This window comes from Dermacentor albipictus, chromosome 7 (genome assembly GCF_038994185.2).
Source record: "Dermacentor albipictus isolate Rhodes 1998 colony chromosome 7, USDA_Dalb.pri_finalv2, whole genome shotgun sequence".
Classification (NCBI taxonomy): domain Eukaryota; kingdom Metazoa; phylum Arthropoda; class Arachnida; order Ixodida; family Ixodidae; genus Dermacentor; species Dermacentor albipictus.
The window spans coordinates 62,605,560-62,621,424 of NC_091827.1; the positions used below are offsets into that span (position 1 = coordinate 62,605,560).

Genomic DNA, 15,865 nt, shown 5'->3' on the forward strand with positions numbered 1-15,865 from the left:
TTATTTTGCATCCCGCGCAGCAAACAAAACCTAACCAGAAGGTAATTCTGGTTGCATAGAAATGGACGGAAAGACTGACCCATCGGTAACTGCACGACTATGCGAGGAAAGTAAGGTGCGAGAGAAAGTATACACCTGTGTGTGCAGAGCTGCAGTATTATTTCATTCGCGCGCATGAATGTTGACGGCCGAAGTTTGTGGAGATTACTGATTTTAGTGCATTACGAGCCCGTTGACTTAGCAAGTGCAGTATGACCTAGCATGCAAGTAAGTAGTGGGGCAGAAACGCATTAACTCGCTGACAAATATCCGCAATGCGTTACGCGCGATAAAAAATAAAATTCAGCAGCGAATTCTACTTTTACACTTTCCTCTGTTTGTGCGCGCGTTGTTAACTGCGCTTTACAACATGTCCAAAATGTAGTTTCCAATATCCTAATCGTATTTTGTGCATTGCATATGTGAATAAATATATTGCTAAGTGCCTGCATTACTCTGTGTTTAAAAACGAATACTGCATAGCCACAGCTACTGGCCGTCAAATAATAAAGCGTAATACAGTACATCAAAGTACATTACTTACAGCTACGAGCTCGTTCCTTCCAAGTTTCCCTTACACTCGAAGATGTTTCAGTAATCGGCAATGCAATTTTACTGATGAAAAACACAACTGCAAATGAACATAAGAAAAACGCCACAAGCGATACACGGATTGCCAGCAAAACACATTGCAGTAATAGCTGGGTCAATCCGCGTGCGTTTCGTATAAGGGCCCTCTAATTCTTACGGGGCTTTAGCGGTGCACGGAGGCGAAAAGGGATAAACACAACAATGCGCGTCATGATTCTAGTTTACGCGGCGACGTCGGTTCACGAGAACAGTCAACCACATTCACACACGCGCACACACTACGCTCGATGTTGGTGTGCCGCGAGATCAGATCGCGCTGGCAGCCCGAACACGATCGAGGAGACACGCTGGCACGATCCATACCGCCTCTTCATCATGTCACGACAGTTGCACTGGCTCGTAGCATTGAACCACAAGACACAGCAGTCGTCGTGTAATCGCTACACGACAGACACACTCAGCGACAAGAAGTCTGTTGGCGCACTCGTTTCCACAAACACACAAGATGTTGTTTAGTTGCTGTGAGGGTCGCGCGCTTTGAGAATCGCACGTTTGGGCGACGTTATGTCGAAAGTTTTCCGGTCAAAGCGACTGTCAGCCTTCATTTTTACACGACTTCTTCGTTCAATGCAACCGCTATGTGTACGCAGCACACTAACATGCAAAAGATTTCACAGAGCATACGGGATTAAGCGTAAGCAATCACCAAGGCTCGCGCGGTGATTGAGCGCAAACGAACGAAATGTAAACACGCGGAATCGAGGCGATCAAGCCCTCATTACGCTCTCTTGAGCTATTTTCTTGGAGCACTCATTTGAAGTTAAAGGACTAAATTTAGCAGTTCGGGTCCTTCTTTCGTTTTTCGCCACAGTCAGGCACCAGTAGGTTTTATTTCCGCGCGTATGCACATATTTTTTCACCTCACGAATGCCGCGGCGCCGCGGTTAAATTTAGCGTGGGCGCCGTCTGCTACAGGAACTTCCTAGGTGGCGCGCGCGGCAGATGTCGCTACCTTGGAAATTATAGAGGGACCTTACGCTGCCTTGATTGAGAGCGACCCCTAGTGGTGGTGAAGGCGTCAGACTTCGGCGGTTCACGAGGTGAGAGGGAGGGGGAACCGGAGGTGTCATTCAGCGTCCAGCGGTGAAATTTTACGGAACGTTGGCTAGACGTTTACTTGTACGTTCTGCTGAGACCAACTCCATACACACAACAGCTCGGCAGGAACGCTTGTGCGCTTATAGTTACGCGCATGCGCATAACGTTCCGTGCCAGCTGCAGAAGGCAACAACGCTCGCCCGGCTCCTCCACCGAGTCCGACGGAGCGCTGCTTGAGATGGTGCGACCGCATCCACTTCGTCGTTTTTTTTTCTTTTTTGCAGCCAAACGCACTCCGCGGCGCGAGACCCTTTAAACAGCGAGCCGCGCATGCGCTGTCGATGGCGAGACAGCACGACAACGCCCAAGGCGCGAACACACCTTAAGAATCCGTATAGTTGCTGTCGAAATAATTGTGTAAGCCTCGCTTTACGAGCAACGATTGTGTCACAGACCAAAGTAGGGGAAACATTACAGAGTCGTAAAAACGGTACGCTCGACAGGTACGTAACGACGCGACCGCAGCGACGCAGAAGTCTTATTTCACCTAAACGTCTACGACGTTGCGCTTCCAAACGCGCCCTCTCGGTTCTCGCATTTCGGCCAGAAGTTCTCGCGCCCTCTCGGTTCTCGCTCAATGGGCCACTTGATGCTTTCGCATCAAAAATTATGCGCATTGAAAGGACATGCTGGAATCTGCGTGAAACGAAAAAAAATTTTCTCCTTGCGCAACGCGTGCTGTAGCCTGCATGGCAAGACAGAAAGATTGCCTACCACGCGACCCACGCGACTGTGGGTTACAATGTATCCCGGATCGGCCCGCTTTTGTTCACGCCATGTTCGGGATCGGTCAAGTTTACTATTTTTTACTGTCCCCGGGATCGGCTCCCGTTACCCGGCGAGAAACCGGCAGCAGACGTGCCAAACCACGGAGAAGAATGCATAGACAGCCTCGCTTTACTAAAGTTATCACGGGCCCGAAGGCGTGCATACGTTGTGTTAAGCATATTTAAGTACTACATGTTGTCTCATCACGTGATTCCGTACAGAACAGAGACGGTCACCGGCACATCTGTCGGGGTAGTACACATGGCAAAATATAAGCTTGATTCATTACATGCCCGCGAAAGCAACAGACGCCACCAGCAAAGTGCAGGAGGGTTTAGAATGAAAGGTTCGCATAAAAAAACAAAGGTAGTGTACTTGAAGCCTGTCGTGCCAGTCGTTGGCTTGTCTAAAACACAAGGCTTTCTATAACAACACGTGCCTAAGATAACGTCAACTTCAGCCTTGAACTTCGAAATACACGCGAGCGTCCGCTTACGCTCTTCTCCATATCCCCGGTCTTCGAGTGACGCCTGTCACGTGACTATGCCTTCGCAACATTTCAACGCAGAAAGAGCCGAATTAAGAACGCGCGTTATTGTGGAGAGTGTCTTCGACCTTTCAACGATGACATTATATATATATATATATATATATATATATATATATATATATATATATATATATATATACGACCTCTCGGCTAGTTGCATGTTTGCCCACGCACTACGCCATCTTACGACAAGCCAGCGTGGAAAGGTCAAAAGCTTTTTCAACGTATAGCGGGAGTTGAGACTTTCTTTGCCTCTATATTATATATTGGGTTGACATTTCAAACTTACGCGGTCAAGGACCTTTTCCTCTATTTCGGAGAGAAGTTCCCTTTTCTCAAAGCCCCATAGGTCTTTGACATTAAAACGTCAACACGCAAAACATCCCGAGCAACTAATTAAAAACGTACTTTCTTTTCGTAGTCATTTTCTCAACGCGGCGAGTGAAAGTTCAGAGGGTGTGTCTAAACAGGAAGTTCTTCCTCTTGGTGTAATCTAAGTTCGCTGGGGCGTTTTATTAGCAGCGCAAACCTTGAAAAGGCTTTCCTTCATACGGTTGGTTTCTAATCTCGGCTATATTGCTTCACAGTCTCCGAACTTTAATCACGCAAAACCGCCGCTGAGAGTTGGGACAAGCTGGCACATTGCGTCACGCTACACGTTGACCAGCCATCGCACGTCTTCTTCGCGTTGTCATCAAACTAAAAAAAAAAAAGACAATAACATCGAGGCGTTACGACTGCGTACGTATACATTGCGGCGAATTTGTCGAGACGCAAGATAATGACGAAATTTCACTCGTCGAAACCGAGAAAAAAAGAAAGCACCTTCCCCGAGTCCGACCATACCGGACTATTGCCTCTCTCCGTGGGCATTGCTCGAAATATCAGACTAAAAAAAAATAATAATAAAGGAACGAAATACTCACTTCTCGGCCCACGGCGATACCTGCCCTCTAAGTGTGAAAACGTCTCCAACCTTAGCCGGTTCTGGTAGAGGGCAGCGTAGGCACTTTGGCTGGTAGTGAAAAAAGAAAAAAAGAAAAAAACACACACAGTAAGACCCAAAGGCTCTTGCCGTGGGGTCACGCATGTGAAGACAACTCAACACAATGCGATGAGCACATCTGAAGTGACAAAAGAGTTTTCTTGGCGTCGTACTTCCGCAATCGTGAAACCTACAAGCACACTGCCTTGTTCCTCGCGAACTTGAGTGTCTTTCGCTCAAGTCAGCATGTATCGGCTTTCAGCCGCAATCGCACGTTTAAGGGGGTGTAGTGCGTAGCTTTTTGTTGTCTCAAAACAGGGGTATTGGCTACACAAGAGGCGATGAAAAGTACACGCGTCAGTGGCATAGCTTTTACAAAAAAATATCATCTGCTTTCAACATCGCAAATGAGTGACAGTGTTGCTTGTTACAGCTGCGGCAGCGAGAAAACTGTCGAAGATGTATTTTATTTTGTTATTTTTTATTTTTCATTGTCCTCGAGCACATAGGCTGCCGCCGATCTCGACAACCGGGCGTTTTCGGAGGCAATCCTCGAGTGCCAGCCTACACGGTCGTCAAACCGGAAGTAGTTCATGGAGCTACCGAACTTCCCACGCTCGGGTAGCCTGTTTCAGGAACTTCTACACTTCCGGGCCTTCTCCAGGCCCTCCCTCCCCCCCTTTCTTTTTTGTTCGTGCTGTAGATTTATTTGTCAGCTATTATTTCTCGCCTTCCCTCCCCCTCCTTACCCTTCCCCCAGGGTAGGCTAGCAAACCAGAAGCTTCTCTTCCGGTTAACCGTCTTGCCTTTCCCGTGTCATTTCTCCCTTTACGCACACAGCAAGGACAAGTGAAAGGAACTATCAAAAAGGAAACATTGAGTAACATTTGGACAACAGAAACTTACATCGCAACTAAATTCCCAGCTAAATTTATATCGCAAAAAAAGTTCCTTTCGCACGTCTTTTTTTTATATCTCCTTTTAATGGATGCAAAATGCGAGCCTGAGCGTCTTTTGATGATGTAAGCATGAAATGACATTGAACAACAGTGTTACGTTTGGGGCCTAAAGTGGAGGTCCACTTACACATTGTTGTGTTATTTAACCCATGTCCTTTCGTATTGATGAGCTTGACTGCGCTTGGAAGAATTCCAAGATGGCTGTCTGTAAACAGCGCATCACTGTGTACGGTGAAAGGAAAAGGGAGACTTTGCTGGAGGCGGTAATAGCGTTCAATGTAATTCCTGGATAATTAGGCGTGATAGCGTAGAGAAAGCAGGTGTAAAGAAAGTAGCTTGCCTGCCATTTACGTAAATTTCAATCTTATACTTCGCGTAGAACAAAACGGCTTTTCTTTTTAGCACACATTATTGCGAATGGATGCATATTTCGGCATTAATTATGACTTCTCCCTTCTTGTTCACGCTAGCGTAATTAAAAGCTTAGTAAGGCAAGCAAACATGTTCATTGGTTTGGATCGTTATGATAATGTAATATTAACGACTAATTTGTATGCTCACGGGTCGGCTGATTTTAAGGAGCCTTGCAGCTATGTCTGGTACGTCGGGAAAATGACGTCAGTACGACCTTCCTTATTCTACAGTGCGCTGAAACGTAAAACGTTTCTGATACTCATGGCTCGTTTACTTTTGTATTGTTTTGTATGATGTCTGTAAGTATCAGCATATTCTTGAGGCAGGTCCTTGCTTGACCTTCAGAGAAGTACGTTTAGAGTTAGGCACGGAATTGTTAATACGACACAGAGCACCATTTCAAGAAAAGTAATATTGAACAACAAATACAAAACAATACAATAACAATCAAAACTCCGCTGGTTTGTATACTACACCGTTCGCCTCGAATAGAATAGGTATCAAGAAGAAATAATTGTATGGCTAGTTGGTCTTGCGTCACCGTTGAGAAAAAATAGTGCAACAAAAAGGCGTCGCCAAAGAGCTTCTCTTTGTCTCATCTTCCTGCATGCGTTGCATTTTTTGTTGCGCTAATTTTTCTCATTAGATAAGGCATACACATTGATGGTCTCTAATTGAAACGTATTCAATAACGAAATTTTTCCAGTCTTTACATGTCAAAGCCACGCTCTGATGATGAGGCACGCCATAGTTGGGAGGGGCTGCGAAGTAATTTTGGCCACCTGAGGGTTTTTTTTTTTTTTTACAACATGCACCCAATGCAGGGTAGACGAGCGTGCATATCGCCCCCACGGGAGTGCGGCCGCCCCTGTTGGAATCGCACCCGCGACCTCACGCGCGCATCAGCACCGCGCCATAACCACAGAGCTACCGCGGCAGGCAAAGTGACGATTTAAGTGCGTGTTTTAAAAAAAAAAAGACGACCTAAGAAGAAACCGTACCAAGCACCCGTTTTGCCACACACATACCTTCGTACTCGTTCCCTATACTCCGTTTCATACATCAGGTGCAACACTGTGGAAGCTACGCAAGTAGTGCGGTCTCCAAATTTTATCACTCCGCGCGTTCCGTCTATGCTTGGATATAAGCGCCAGCAGCGCGCTTGCTCGAGCGAGCATGCACGTGAGGCTGCCGCGACGGGATGCAAATCAAAAACAACGAAAAGCGAATTGCTGTAAAACAACGTGTTATTAGCCAAATAAGCGTACGGTTTGTGTGCTTCTAAGGGTAAATTCTTATTTTCGCTCAGAACTGACTTTATATAAAGAGCATTTTCCCAAAAAGCGGTCAAAAGAAACCGAACTATATCTAGGCGCGAACGCGGCCACTGCAAGAAGTATCTCTAGCCTCCACAGCGGTGCACCTGATGTATGAGCACCTGATGTATGGAACGGAGTACAGCTGAGTTACTCGATTTCTTTCTTCCGGCACCAACAGTTGCAATGCAAACGCAATTACTCTCTCCCCCTCCTCCTCCGCCCCTTCCCCTATTTCTCTATTTTTCCTTTTTCGTGCGTGATCTAGCAGCGTGCCGCCAACCCGTGTTCACCTGTCAGTAGCGCTCGACTGCGGTGCACCAGGGACAGGGGGCGCGATTGCGAATGTCCTGCAGAATGCGGCAGCTCGGTTCGGGCTTCGGAGAGCCGGGGTCTCTCAGCAGCGGCATCTTGAGCAAGTCGCGGGCCTCAACCATGTTTCGGTAGACGTCCTCGCCCCTAAGGCACAGCACAGCGAGGAGGGAGGGAGGGGGAGAGGGTACCGCTGTGTCGTTACGGGGAAACATCGATGGCTCCGTCTCGCCGCTACAAGCTACAGAACTCGAAAAGATTTCACCATGCCTATATAGCTGTAGCCGCATGCAGAATGGGTGCGTACTCTCGCGTGCAGTCATTTCGTAAATGGCAGCGAGCAGGAAGTAGCCGGATCAATGATGACGTCTAGATGCGGGGATCGAGTGAGGGGCGATGTGGCAAGGACGCCACTCAGCAGTAAGACGAACGAGCGAACGCTGGGTACAGTAGGAGCTGAATTAGACTCTTAGAAGAAAAAGAAGAAAAAAAAACGTTTGTAAAAAAGGTAGGAATGGGTGCAGTTACTAACCGCCCATTACTGCACCTCTTTTACTAGCTGTTTGCTGCGTTCTATAATTCAGACTCTGCAAACACAGCCTTTACCGCCGAGCAGTTACTGGGTTTCACAGAGCAGTTAGTAAGATATACTGCCCTGGCTTGCCCGTGGTCCATTATGCTGTGTAGTGGCTGTCTTAATGCGATGTTTAGATCAACTGCGGCTTCTGCCGTTATGTTGGATGAATATTTATGTGCTGCGTCGTGGCATAAATATGCGCGCAGACTGCACGTTACACAAGCATAGGTTCTCAATTTGATTTATCCAAATACACAGCTGCCCACAGGTGCGACCTGCGCTCCTAAAGGTTACGGCTATATCTACTTATAAGGTCGTTATCTCTCCCTTCTCTCTCTTCCCCTTCTCCATTCGTCTAGCGTAGGGTACCCAACCAGACTTTTGACAGGTTAACATCCTTGCCTTCCTTATATATATATATATATATATATATATATATATATATATATATATATATATATATATATATATATATATATATATATATATATATATATATATATATATATATATATTCAGAAACATGTAGCGTATATCATCCCAATCATTGCATTGCACGATGCTTTGTTTCCCCTCTGCTGGTTGTTCATCTCTCTAGAGTGCAGCTTAATATGCGGAACCTGATGTTTCCGTCATACACGACCCTCACGCGCCATTATTTGACGATGGTATATCAATATCGCTTAACTGTGTAGCAATGCAATCCTCAATTCTTTTTTTTTTTTGCATACACGTTTACAACATACTTTTAGGACACAAGTGACCTGGTTGTTTCTTGGCGATGGAAGGGCCGCTTGCAAACAAAACAAGCCCCACTACGTTATTTCGGTAGCAAATGCCCGTACACAGGTGCATTACTATCGATAGCTCGCGGACTGACTACCTTCGCTAGAAATGTACGCCGCCTCCGTTGGGTAGTAAATGGAACTGCCGGCGCCGTTACTAACTTCCCTTTCTAGACTCTTTGTTAACTTTGTGACAGGCAGTCACTAGTTTTAGTTGGAAACTGACGCGACCTTCTTTCAAAGAACGTCATGGACGCGGAGTTTACTAGAGCAGTTGGTATAAACGGGATTCACCCATCGTAAATATTTAAATATTGATGTTCCTATTAGACGACACTCGTGCACTTTGTGTAGCACAGTTACGTTAGGACAATCTATTGCTTTGGAAAGAGTGACACATAATGGTCGGAGACTGATCGATTCGATAGTTCAACTATGATATAAATTCCCGCGGTTTCTGGCGAAACCTAGGCATTCCGGTGAGTAAACAATCCGGCTTAAAGGTGCGAACGAGAAAGACTCCATTCGAATACAGAAAGGTGAACGGATCAGACTATGTGTGACGCTTTTTCTATTAAGCCGAAATGTGCTCCGTGTTATTCTCCGGTTCAGCGTGGTCTATCGGGACAAAGCCACTGTGCCGTCCTTTGGTTATTTCTATGAGCGAACTTTTTGTTGTAGCGTTTAGGCTGTATGCAGGCTGGTTGGCATTCTTTTCTCTGTGATGCGTGACTAGCCTACTACAGACAAAGCAAAAATGGCGTATTTGTAAACGTGATGCTTCTCAACACTCCGTGTGGAACTTGGTTATTTCTACCTCAAATACTATGCCTTCAACATTACTCCCTTCTCCTATTAAATACACGCACACACTAACAAGCCCCCAGAGCGCGCCGCTAAGCAACCGCTTCGGTAGCGCCGTGGCTACGGCATGGTGCTGCAGGACTCGAGGTCCGGGGTTCGATCCCAGCTACGCCGGCCACATTTCGATGGGTTCGAAATGCAAAGAAAAAAAAAAACATGCTCGTGTACTTATACTTACGTGCACGTTAAGGAACCCCATAGGTGGTCAAAATTAATCCCGACCCCCCGGCTACCTGCGTGCCTCGTAAACGTATCGTGATTTCTTTCAGAATCAGTATTTATTCATGACAAAATGTGGATAGTTACAACATATGTATATGTTGTAATTAAAAAAAAAGAAACTTGTTTTCCTATTTTCTTTCTGCTGGTCGCTAAAGCACTAGTTAAAATGTCCCGTTGCCGTTGAACAAGGAGCTTCCGTCACAGCTACAGTATCACTGCTTGTCGCTAAGCTATAGTTTGTTTGCTACTGTACCGGTATAATATGGCGTAAAACAAATGTGAATTGCAGAATACGAAACATCGACGCTTTTTTCCTGTTTAGTTCTTTACATTGTTTCGCGTCCCATTACACCAATAACACTGATTGGTGCTTTTAATATTGCGCAGCTGCATGCGTCCCACGTGGCACGCGACTATTTAGAGACATGCTTCCACGATCAATAGCCTACACGCAGCAAATTTATCGAACAGTTCACTGGTTGACTGATCGCTCGCTCGGAGCGATCAGTGTTCGCTTGGAGCGAACCGGTGAACCGGTCGCCTGACCGAACAATTGGCCGCACGGGCGACGCGCCCATTGCGCGACTGGTTCAAGGAGCGTCCGATCGATTCATTGATCCCTGCGTCGGCCAGTGGTAAAGTCAAAAACTCCCGCCGTGTCTACCGACCGCCGTCTACGCAGGATCGATGGCTCAATCAATTGCTCGCTTTATTTACGGCTTGATTGACCGAGCACTCAATCGATTGACTGACTCAACGACCCTGTAATTCCCGGACACTGTTTCACCTCGAAGGAAGTGGGAAGAAATTGCTCACCTTTAATTTTATCGACGAAGAGAGCACCTTTCGACAAAACCACAGTCAACGGGTACTTGAACAAACGAATTACTAAATAACTATTTACTATATGAAGTTCTTGTTCAACTACCGACAAGTGAAACCTTTCTCCAGCATAGCGAAAATGCACTTCCCACACCTAAATCTGCATTTTAGGCATATATATATATATATATATATATATATATATATATATATATATATATGCCTAAAATGCAGATTTAGGTGTGGGATACTTCAGGCAAAGTGCATTTTCGCTATGCTGGAGAAAGGTTTCACTTGTGGGTAGTTGACCAAGAACTTGGTATCATATATACCAAGTTCTATATGTCTGTCTATATGTCTTCTATATGTCGTGTCTATATATATATATATATAATTATGCCCCGTATATTAATGCGTAATACCCCGTATTAATACGTAATTATGCCCCGTATATATATATATATATATATATATATATATATATATATATATATATATATATATATATATATATATATACGGGGCATAATTACGTTAGTAATAATAATTATTTATTTAATTTTAGTGTTTACCTTCCCAGCAAAGCAACGAGTCTAGGAAAGACACCGTATTGGTGGGATCCGGGTAAATATTCACCAACTGTGGATTTTTTTTTATTTTATAGCCATGGCCTGGTTTGCAGAGAGCAAGTCTGACAAGAATGGAAGGTGACCATAGGGATTGGCGCTGCGCCACCTGTACTCACCATCTCCGGAACAGGTACGTGGATAGAACGGAGGATGACGTCCCCGTGTATGCAGAGGTGAGTGATATCGGCAAGAGCCAGTCCTTGTCGATAATCGAACGTCGTGAAAGGAAGCCCATTAACCGCCAGCTGTTCCGACAGGGGAAAGAGAAAGATAAGATTACGTCAGTTCAGAAGGTGGGAGGCGATGGTTACAGTGCGCAAACTGAAATTTGGAAGCATCTTAATGCACGTACTAAATGCAAGAGAAAAAAAAAGACACTTTGAGCACATTAAAGCCTTTTCTGTATACTTTAAGTATTCCGGCGATTCTCGGGTTTACTCGGTTAACATAGACGTTTTAGGGTCACCAACGTCGCTTTCACCTCACAGCTTCGTTGTTTCTATAACATAAAAACTGTGACAATTAGGTTAGAGGTTTGAGTTAGTCGTTTACAGAGACCCCATGTGGACCCCACTGCATCGTACAAAGGCAGTATACAAGTAGCTTCGCTCTGCGAAAGGTGTTCTGTATACTGTGAAGGGTTATTTGTTTATCCCCCCAGAGAAGCAGATAGAGTTCTAGAGCCAATAACCTGCCAATTCAGTCCCGGTTTACTGCTCATCACTCTTCAGTGTTGCTCTGTGGGATTTACTTGTGTGAAACAGGAAATGTGCAGCAACCATCGTGCCGTCGGCTTCTCCGCGAACAATGAATTGTTTAACGATCAAAATAAGATAACGCGACGTGAAATAATAAAAGAAAGCGATTAGGCAATAGCGCACATTTCGCAAACGTGCTTATTAAGTGTCAGTACACAAAATATTTTTTTTTTAAATTGCATCAATAAAACTGCTCACCCAGCAGCTTCTGCACTTTTTTACACGAGCCAATCCATCGAGTCAATTGAATAACACAAACTAAGGTTTAAAATAGAAATTACAGACGAAGTACAAGGACAGACTGAAGGTTAATGCATATATAATATGTCACCTAAACAAAAAAAAAGAAGGTTATTTAAGCCTTTTTTAGAGCAGATCGCGGCAATGGCGCGTTGCTCCATGGCCCACGCAGCTGCTGTACACTGAAAGAACGATCATTAAGGCTATTCATTGCTGGTGTCAAAACACATCCTTGATGCTCAAACAGACGACCACTTATGAAAAGCTATTCTGCGTTCCCCCACGAATCGCAAATTCCTTTGAGCGACAACGAGAACGTGAAGAAAAAGAAAAAAAAGAAAGAAAGGAAGAAAGAAAGAAAGAAGAGAGAAAGGACGAAAGAAAGAATGAAAGAGAGAAAATGAGAAAGAAAGAAAGAAAGAAAGAAAGAAAGAAAGAAGAGAAAGAAAGAAGAGAAAGAAAGTCAGAAAAGAAAGAAAGAAAGGAGAGAAAGAAAGTCAGAAAAGAAAGAAAGAAAGAAAGAAAGAAAGAAAGAAAGCAAGAAAGAAAGAAAGAAGGAAATAAATAAAGAAAGAAAGAAAGAAAGAAAGAAAGAAAGAAAGAAAGAAAGAAAGAAAGAAAGAAAGAAAGGAAGAAAGAAAGTGATGAGGTAACAGGAGCGACGTAACGCCGCGTACTATACTCACTTCATAGCCCTGGCCGACGGCAGTGATGACGAGTACAAAGGGTCGTCCCTTGGCGAAAGGTGATGGGCTCGCACGTTCCTCACTACCCCACGATTTGCCCTGGCGGCTGTTGAGGACAACAACCGGTCCCTCCGGTTCAAAGCGCGGGTTAAAATGGAACTGTATGGGATCTGCCTCCCCAGTTCCTCTCTGAAAGTTAACGGAAAACCTGGAACGACAGCGCGCGATTCCGCATTACCAACCCGGACTGTGCGTGTGCGAAAAAAATATACGTGTATATATAGAAATGAGGATTAGATGAAAGATGTAGGCGTGCTCCACTCACGACTGGACTTCCTCCTCGGGACTGTCAATCCCAACGCAGCGTGCAACATGCAAACACACAACAAAGTGAGACGACGCACACGAAGACACAGGACGTTTTGCCAGCACCTCGGAATGGTTCGTGCGACATGCGACAAAACACCGTGACATTTCCCCAGGCGTGCACGGAATGTTGATCTTGAGCTGAAGTTTGAGTATATTTCTTTTTCACGCTTTAACGAAATCTCGAAAGGTTTCCTCAGTGAAAGCTTGACAGGAGAGAAGGCTCTAGCATGTAAGCATGACCGATCCTCTGTCCCATTCTGTACAGACCGCAATGCCCACATGCTGCAAAGATTGGTCATTCCACGCCACGTTATCCAGTGTTCTATTTTTTTTTCTTTTTGAAATATCACAGATTAGGCGGGAAATGTTTGTACATTTTCGCAACTGTGTCGAAGGGAATTTCGCAGCTTCTCGCAGCCATACACAGTTTTCTGATCAAATGGCAAGGCTTCCAATTTTCGTTGAAAGCGATCCAGACTCCCAGAACAATCTCTTTTTTTTTTTTTGCAGAAATGAAAGCGACATTTATTTTTTTTCATTCAAAATCGTGCCAGTGGAAAAAAAAGAAAAAGAATTTAGCCTCTGCAGCAGCGAAACTGTTGCATATAGAGATGAGGCCTTACGACCAAATCAAGTACTTAGATGGCACTACTACCACAGTCTTAGCGCCAAGTGTGTTTGCAACATTGTGAGCTCGATAGCAACGATTATAAATTAATGTTCGGCGTCGAGACAAAATGCGGCTTCCGTTCCGCAATCGTCCCTCGCAGTCTCTCATTTTTAATTATGAATATATCGGCAATTCCCTTCTTCAGAAGCCCGCGAGTTGGAAGGAGGTCCTTGGAAGGGAAAAAATTGTCGCCCGCGAGATTGTAGCAATAAGCATCAAAGGAAAGTCATACGGGTTTCTCGGAAAAAAAGCTTCACAGTTGCTAAAAAAAAATTGTTCGGCTCCAGGTAATCGCACCCGGGGCCTAGGCCCTCCCGGACGTCCGCTCTACCATCCGATTTAACCAGAAGGTCGACAGATGGCAATACAAGTGCGAATTAATCAACAACTCCAAGCACAGGGACACTGGGACTGTCCCTGGATGTCAGCGTGACTGAGCTTCGAGTTGTCAATTAATTCACCATCGTACTCCGATCTGCCAGCCTCCTTGTTAACTCAGATGGTAGAGGGCCGTCTCGGTAAGCCATTGGTCCCCAGTTCTATGCCCGGACCAGGACGAATGTTTCTTACACTGCGAAGCTTTCTGTCTTATAAACCCGTACGGGTTTCCTTTTGTAGCTTATAGCGGCTATCTAGATGGATGACAATTTCTTTTCCCTTCGACTAGACATATTTCCGAACACTGCTCTTTCTTTATGTGTATTCATTGAATACAATAGGGCCTTGAACAGATCACAACACGCGCAAGAATAATTTGAGTGCGAGTAGTTTGGATGCACGTCTCTTAAATCGCAATCCAAGACACAGCGAAAACAACGTAGGCATAGCGTCTTGCCGTGCATTACTATAAATCACACAACTAATGTTAGTGGGATGCCGTAGTAAAACACACCAAACCAACTGGATTATTAAAACAATACAGAATTTCACAGGGAAAGATATGAAACTCTCTAGTCGGATATTTCCGTGCGCCCAAGGTTGTCAGATTTATCAGGTAGTTTTCAACTATGCTTTTTGTCATCGCAAGTATAGTTAGAGCTCCGTTGTCGGCCTCTATAAATTTTTGTGAGGCCCTAACGGTAAGGATGTTACCAGTGTGACAAGAAAACATCATTAAGGGTGTAAAATTGTTTACAGTCTACCTGTGAAACAAGGCGCACGGAAAACAAGAAACAGCATACGTGCTCCCACCCCCCGATTATAGTAAGCCAGCTTCGGGCTATATAAATATAGAGTCGATGCTCTACGTGGGAGTGCAGACTTACCGTACGGATACCTCAGGTACCAGTCCTTGTATGTAGATTTGCGACCCAACGGTAGGGCTGACGGGTAGAGGACAGGCATAGGGAACCGGCTGCAAACGGGAAGAAAAGAAAACGTCGGGTCAGAAGTTCGCTTCACATCGTCGACAGAATTTTCGAGCATTTGTTGATTTTCCGCTTAGCGAGGCCAGTGATTTTACATGCAGGCGCATAAACCACGGACGGACGCAAGACTAACGTTAACGGGAATGCCAACTATCAATTATCGTCCTGCTTTTAAAAGAAATGTATGCAGACGACACTAACTTAATGCACCTCAAACTCCTGTGAAGATAAAAAAAAAGTACTAAGACGCAAACCGTAGACACCTTAGGCATCCTTGCCTCATCTACTACGCAAAAAATGGGTAATGGCGTTGCAACAACGGCATGATGACGATGACGATCGAAGACAGGTACGACATCGACGACGATCGCGAAATTAGTGGCAAGACGACGGCAGTGTTTATGGCGATGACAGCAACGGGACAAATATGTCGGCGCGATGACAAAAGTGCATAGACTGAAATCTATAGGACACCCGCCGTGGTTGCTCAGTGGCTATGGTGTTAGGCTGCTGAGCATGAGGTCGCGGGTCGAATCCCGGCCACGGCGGCCGCATTCCGATGGGGGCGAAATGCGAAAACACCCGTGTGCTTAGATTTAGGTGCACGTTAAATAACCCCAGGTGGTCGAAATTTCCGGAGTCCTCCACTACGGTGTGCCTCATAATCAGAAAGTGGTTTTGGCACGTAAAACCCCATAATATAATTTTTTTTTGAAATCTAGGACAGCGAAGATGTCAGACGACGATGTCCTTGTGTGAGAAACGCCGACAATAGCCGCTGCGT

At 45.1% G+C, this 15,865-nt stretch overlaps 1 protein-coding gene across 2 annotated transcripts in view; it reads right to left on the reverse strand.

Annotated features, from left to right (window-relative positions):
* Positions 1-15,865, reverse strand: part of LOC135904745 (galectin-6-like) — an 81,554-nt gene that overhangs the window by 13,398 nt on the left and 52,291 nt on the right. The window contains exons 2-6 of one of the 2 annotated variants that reach the window (XM_065435705.1): positions 14,980-15,068; positions 13,001-13,021; positions 12,676-12,883; positions 11,108-11,236; positions 4,033-4,121 (exon numbers count right to left, since the gene is read on the reverse strand). In XM_065435705.1, coding sequence (XP_065291777.1) covers positions 4,033-4,121; positions 11,108-11,236; positions 12,676-12,883; positions 13,001-13,021; positions 14,980-15,068 — 536 coding nt within the window. The remainder of the gene's footprint in view (positions 1-4,032; positions 4,122-11,107; positions 11,237-12,675; positions 12,884-13,000; positions 13,022-14,979; positions 15,069-15,865) is intronic. The other variant, XM_065435706.1, reaches the window with a different exon arrangement.